At 41.9% G+C, this 7220-nt stretch overlaps 1 protein-coding gene across 1 annotated transcript; it reads left to right on the forward strand.

The window, feature by feature from the left end:
* Window positions 1–720: 720 nt before the first annotated feature.
* FIBIN (fin bud initiation factor homolog) lies at window positions 721–6276 on the forward strand. The gene has a single exon (XM_069016487.1). It carries the CDS (start codon window positions 1058–1060, stop codon window positions 1676–1678), a length of 621 nt encoding a protein of 206 aa, XP_068872588.1. The 5' UTR covers window positions 721–1057; the 3' UTR covers window positions 1679–6276.
* Window positions 6277–7220: the final 944 nt, after the last annotated feature.

Here is a 7220-nt window from a genome sequence, read left to right on the forward strand (position 1 = left end):
TGTCAGCACCATAGTTATTTACAACATGCAGAAAGTGTCAAGATGATAAAGTACTTATTCAGTTTATAGAGGCAATATAAATATTGTTGCATGCAAATCTCCCACAAATAGCAGCAGGAGTTTTAACTCTGGATGACTGCAGGATTTGGCATAATTTTTGCTAGGAAACGATTTTTTTCCATGAAAGAGAAAAGGTGATGTGAAAGGAGTTGGTAACTTTACAGACCCTTTCTTTTTGTGATCTCACCTTGATTTAACAACTCAAAAATGGTAAAGACAGATTTCTAAAAGTTACATACATGGCTCAACCTGCCACCATTCTGCTACTAGATTCACCCAAAATATTGTTTCATGAAAAAGAAATGCTTCTTACAAAGTCAGCCGCACAGGATGTGCTGTAATGGGGTTTTCTTCAAACACATCTGACATTTTGTTTAAGAACAAATTTTTTGTTTCCTTTTCCCATCTTACCCTATTAAGGTTTATTGTTTTACACTTTGTACTTGATCCTGTATCTTTTTCCCTTCCTAGTTTTTGATCAATGACAAACTATGTGGCCTGAGCAACTCTGAGAAGTCCCTCTGTCCCAAGCCGTGTTTGAGCTGCTGTACAGACCAGGCTGTTAGCAAAGCAGTAATTTCCAACGGGAGGAAGAGCAGACCTGAGCAACGTCAGGTTTAGGGGGTTTTCTTTATTAAGAGCAGAAAGGTGTACGTGTATCCCTCCCTCCCTGCGGCTGACACCCCCGCGGGGGCGATGCGGGGGGCGGTGCTCGCTGGGGCCCTGTGGCCGGTGCCCGGGGCGGGGGGCGGCCGGGCCCGGTCCGGCCCTTCCCTGCCTGGCGCGGCGCGGGCGCCGCTTCCCCCTCGGCGGGGCTGCCCGGCTTTTAAGAGCGGCGCGGCGCGGCGCGGCGCAGCCAGCCACAGACAGCCGCCAGCTCTCCGGCCGTGCTGAGGTAGTCGGCCCGGGCGGCCCGCAGCGGAGCCGGGGACGGCAGCGGCAGCACCGGGGAGACCCATGCGGCACGGGCGGCCCTAGGCTGCCCGTCGGCCGCAGTATGCCGGTCCCTCTGCGCCTGCTGTGGCTGTTCTGGCTCTGCAGCCTCTGCCGCGGGTACTTCGAGGGGCCGCTGTACCCCGAGATGTCCAACGGGAGCCTGCACCACTACTTCGTCCCGGATGGGGACTACGAGGAGAACGACGACCCCGAGCGGTGCCAGCTGCTGTTCCGGGTGAGCGAGCAGCGGCGGTGCGGTGCGGCGGCGGGCGGTGGGCTCAGCCTGCGAGAGGAGCTGACGGTGTTGGGGCGGCAGGTGGAGGACGCGGGCCGAGTACTGGAAGGCATCGGCAGGAGCATCTCCTACGACCTGGACGGGGAGGAGAGCTACGGTGCCTACCTGCGCCGCGAGTCCGCCCAGATCAGCGACGCCTACTCCAGCTCGGACCGCTCTCTGAGCGAGCTGGAGGGCAAATTCCGTCAGGGGCAGGAGCAGGGCGGCCGGGAGGAGTCCCGTCTGGGCGACAGCTTCCTGGGGCTGCTGCTGCACGCCCGCGCCCTTCTCCGCGAGACTCGCCACGTCTCCAGCGGGTTGCGCGACAAATACGACCTGCTGGCCCTCACCGTCCGCAGCCACGGCGCCCGCCTCAGTCGCCTCAAGAATGACTATCTCCGCGCCTGAGACGGGACCCCGTGCCCGGCAGGAGCCCCCGGCCCAGCTGAACCTGGACCCCCCACCGGCTTCAAGAGAGACCCCCAGCCCTACCGCCAGTCCCCCGGAAGGCACAGCCCTGGCGTCTGCCTGGAAGAAGCACCTCCTTGGACAAACCCAAGAATCATTAAGGTCGGAAAAGACCTCCGAGATCATGAAGTCCAACCTTTGACTGAATACCACCACGCCCACTAAGCCATATTGAGAAGTGCTACATTTACTCATTTTTGAACACTTCCAGGGATAGTAACTCAACCAAAATACATTATTCTTCATGGAAAAACCTTATTTATTTTATTTTACTTTCTAAACAAATAGCACAATTCTATAAACCAGGAGGTTCGAGGTATGTTTAAGTTAATATCCCATATTCAAAAATCTACCATCTGTTATATCATTCATCTTTGGTTGCAAAGTGAAGTAAGCTTTCTCTCTGAGTCCCTGTTGGGTTTGGTTTTTTTTATGTCACCTGTTTTTCTGTGGCTCACCTGCCGTTAAGTGTAGTTGAAGTGAGGTGCTGGCCAGCTCCTTCCAGATTCCTGAGTAGCTAAAATTGCTTTTGTTGTTAGTCCTTCAGGGTGAAACCTCTGGCCCTCTATTAACTTTCTTTCTAATGATATGAATTATATGATCATTAAACTTTGTTCCACTACATAGAGCTGTGATTTTCATTTGTGTTTAGAAAGATGGTAACTATTCTGGCAGGATTTGTACTTCCAGGCTTGCTTATCTGTGACTTTAATCTATATTACCCTAAGATGCAGCCAAAAAGGCTTATGTCAGATCCTGAGAATGCTGGTGGAGATTTTTATAGCAAAAAGAATGAGCCCTAGTGGTGATTAGAGTTTTGGATCCCATATTTGAGAGCCAGGAGCATATTTCTAAAGCAAGACATGAAAGCATAGTGACTTTTTTTGTTGGTGACTTTGTACTTTTGCTAGCTAAGCTTTTAATAAAACTACTTGTGGTCCTAGACAATAGCAAAAGTGACTGGTGGGAAGGAGGGTGGGGTTTATTTGAGTTTTTAGACTCATTGCTATTTTAACCGACAATTTGGGGTAATGTGGCTATTAGGTTACAGAAACTGCAGGCAGAATAGCCGTTTGGATGAAAAAAGTTTACAGGTTGTTGTAACAAATATTGAAAACAATGTCGAAGTACTTTTTTGTTATTAGTTCCCAAGATATTCTTAATTTTAAAACATTCTGTTGAAGTGTGTCTTTACAGAAAAAAATTGCAAATTTGTAGCCCCTGCCAAGTGAAATAACTTGCTTTTTAGTAAAAACAAAAATTTACAGACTCATGAGGTAAGCAAGTTTCATTAAAAGTAACAATACAGAAGGGGTTGCAGACTTTTTTGAGTTTGTAAGCCTTTTTAAAGACTTAGCAACCTCACAGCACTGGAAGAGAAGCTGATGTACTTTTGAGGTCTGTTCTTGTCAACCCTGCTCCCATTTAGTTATACTTCAGTCTGCAAACCACCCAGTGGGTAAGTTATTCAGCAGTGCAGTGGGTCAACATAAGTCAGCTGGGATCAGAGTGCTGAAGGCACCAGGAAAGTCTCAATGCTCTGTAAATTGTCATCTAATGAAACAAGACTGTGGTACTTTATAATCCACACTAATGTTTCATACGATAAATATGAAATCCTGACACTTTTTTGTGTTTCAGTAAAATATAAACATTTTTATATTTGAAATATGACAGAACTCTGATTTTGCTTCAGTAGCATTGATTTTGGAAGTCTTTAAATGTTCCTTTCAAAAAGAAAATTAAGATATCTGAGTCTAGTCTATGTACAAGTTCACACATTTAATAAAAATGGTCAATCTTATGTGGATTTGTTGAAGCCAATACAAAAATCTTTTAGGACATTTAAATCTACTAGAATTTGATTTATATTGTTTTGGCTAATCTAAGCAAATGTATATGTTAAATATATAATTTTTGATTCTGAGCTGATACACTAAATTTTTTTTATAGAGCTGCCTGCAAGAACTGAGTGCTTAGTGATATTCAGCAGTTTAAAGTTTTAAATTCAATTTTTTCTTTAAAAATTATGAAAACTATATTGCAATACTCTTTGCAATCTTATTAACGTCCTGCTTTTGCTTTTTATCTGGTAAAACTTATTTGTTTGGAAGGTATGAAGATCCCCTGGATCTGGATCTTCATACAGCCTATTTCAAATAGTAAAGGCCCTTTTATCACTGAAAATTTGGTGATGATTTCTAAGCAGAGAGCTTTAAAAGGATGATTGTAACAGCAATCATCCTCATTATATCCTCCCGTTGTGTTAAAATATTGCATTGGTATTAGACTCTTTTTTCTTTTTCAGAATGCAGAAGTTTGAGCTAAAATTGAGCTGACAGTGGGGGTTTTGTTGTAATTTTCTGTCGATTTTCAAAACATGTATTATTTCTGAATTTATTAAAGAGTGGATGGTATTGAAGAGCAAAAGACTATTTTCTAGGGAAAAAAAATGCTGCAGCTGGAACAGTCATAGAGAGCTTACTGAATACTTAAGTTTTTCATCAAGAGGAACAGGTTGCCCAGAGAAGGTGTGGATGCTCCATCTTTGAAAGTGTTCAAGGTCAGGCTAGATGGAGCTTTGAGCAACCTGGTTTAGTGGAAGATGTCTCTATCTAAGGCAGGTGGATTGGAATGAGATGATCTTTAAGGTCCCTTCCCACTCAAAGCATTTTATGACTAGAGTCAAAGCAAGGCACTAAGGGACTCACCTCCACTTCTCTCCAGGTAGCTCACTTTTGAAAGCAGTGCTCTGATGTGGACATTCTCATATCCACAGATACACACAGAACAGAAGAAGCTCAGAATATGCCCAAAACCATTAACAAAAGCTTGAGAAAGAAAAGTGTCCTTGCCTTGTGCCAAGTTAATGGCTAGGAATTCAGAGGGGAGTGTGCAAACTGGATTTCAAAATTGCAATTTCCAGTTTCACAGGCTGACTTACCCAGGACCATCCGCACAAAGAGAGGTCAAGTGAAGCTTTCAAAAACTTGATGAGCCTTTAAAAAACCCTATGTGTGCCAAGCTGGGCTGTATGAATTGTCTGAAGCTAAATTGTTGCTCATATAGGTTGTCATTTACTCAGATGCAGTTTGGCAAGACGTGAACCTCAGAAGCAAAAAATATACCTGGCTTAGTCACTAGAAACAACCTTGTGTGCTACAGAGCTCTGGTTATAATCTTGTCTAGAAAATGTGTATTTTGTGGAGAAATTCTATTGGATGTGTCTATTACTGTTGGTGTGGCTGTTTCTTTAGATGGTCTTCATGCTGCTTTACCAGTTTCTTGTTCATGCTTCTTGAATACCAATTTTGTGATTATTAAAGAAGTTTTCAACTAACACTGAAGTGTTGTTGAGTGACGTGCATTTCACATCCACTATGCCTGAAGTAATCCTGTGGATTCGAAGTCTGTCATTTTTCTGTCTTTTAAAATGTATTTTTACTTGCAGTTCATTGGGGAATTCGTTTTTTATTGCCTAAATTTTTTTGGTGAGCCATTAGCAAAAAATTGTTCAATTTGTGGATCTGTATTTCATTCCTATAATATGTGAAACTGGCAAAAACCCCTGACTGTGCAACATGCTTTTAAAAAAAGCTGTTATTAGAACATATGTGTATAAAGAGACTAAAGCTGCTTATTTTATTTTCTTCATTGAGTTGTCATCCTGCCTATAAGATCAATTTATAACTGGAAAGGGCAGAATTTAATGACTAATTCTGTAACAAGGAAAACATATGGTCTCCATAACCATTACATTTTTAATGATGTGACTTGGACGGAGTCATTCGTGTCTGTGTAGAGTCATTCCTCCTTGAAAACTACCTTACCTTGGGGAGGTATTGTTGGCAGTCTCCAACATGCCATTAACATTCTTTCATAAGAAAAGACAATGCCAAAAGTATCATATTTTCTCAGATGACAACCTTCCTTAGACTGTGTACACCCCTTTTAAGCGCTTAGAAACTGTATAGTAGTCATTGTTCATGTCTGAACTTTCTTTGGGGAGGAGGAAAGTCATTAGAGAAGGTTGTTTTAGGGATTCATCATCCAGTGAAGCGGATAATGAATATTGTGAAGTGCACGATGACCAAAAGAGCTATGTACTTGCATCATATTTTCCATACATTTTCCACTCTGCAAATTTTTCCCTGTGACAGGAGTTACCAATATAGAGTAGTTTTAGTGTTATAACAGAGATTTACTAATATTAATAGTAATCGTTTGGTATTATATATTTGGTATATAGTGTAAATACTATTATTTACATTAATAATTTGGACACCCCCCAAACTGTGAGATGGTTTTTTCTGTCTACTTGTTATCTCTTCTCAAAAATAATGTGACTATGATTTTCAGTTTAGTGTTAGGTTGTAGTCCACGACAATTAATTCAGTGGACTTTTAGCTTTAGGTTCTCAGCTGAATTTATCTAAGATCTTGTTATGCCTTTTCTGGGGTAATGATAAAGAATTCTTTCCTTTACACTTTCTGTGTGGACAGCTTCTTTGTTAATGAAGAGCAGTCAATTTTTCTTAATAGCAGGCTTTGTCCTTTTTTAATTAATATGATTTTGTTCCTTATTTAATGTCATTCATCTGAGATTTGTTTTAAAGTAATACACTTTTTACTCTGGATTCCAACAGAGGCACAACAAAATGCAAGCTAATTCGTAACTGGATCATCATATGTTAGGATGCTATTAGATTTGTGACTTTAAATAATATCTCACATACTCTCTCATTTCAGAAGAGTAACCCTAGGAAAAAAAAGAGCGAACGAATAAGAGGTAAACCTCACTCAGATTTTTTTGTCCTTATATGAGTGCAGAGGAATTAATCTGACTGTGTACATCAGAAATGAACTGAAGTTCATGGTGTGCTCATTTTCCCTAGAAGCTAATTTGTAGCCAGGCCCAGTTTTCATTTCTAACACTCATATTTCTTTGGCAATTAGGTTTTTCAAAAAGTCAGGCATCCCCTTGATTTATAGCTCCTATCCTAATCACTTTTCCATTGTATCTGATTCCACAACCATATGCAGGCTGCAAGGTATTTATTTACTTGCACATCTCACTGGCTTTAACAGTAACTCCTCTACACTTCTAAGCTAAATTTCAGTCTGCCCCACTGCACATACATCTCAGGCCTGCTCTAAGTTGCTGCTTTAATCTCCCTTAGCATGTGTGCAGAGCTCCAGCTCACAGAACCAGGAAAATATTGTTATTGTTGGTTATGTCTGACTCCACTGGGAATACTGGTCTAGGTTGTAGCCTTTTACTATCATGTCAGGGTAGCAAGCAGAGTTTGATTCCTAAGATATTTGCTCTTTGTATGTTACCCTATGACTTTAAATTTTGCAATGCCCTTTACCTACTAATTGCCAAACTGATATTTATGTCGCAGTAACCTACTGCAAAGACTAGTAGTCATATGGAGACCTGTGGCATAACCCCCATGGAACATCCCTGTATGAGTGATAGT

Source organism: Aphelocoma coerulescens, chromosome 5 (genome assembly GCF_041296385.1).
Source record: "Aphelocoma coerulescens isolate FSJ_1873_10779 chromosome 5, UR_Acoe_1.0, whole genome shotgun sequence".
NCBI lineage: Eukaryota > Metazoa > Chordata > Aves > Passeriformes > Corvidae > Aphelocoma > Aphelocoma coerulescens.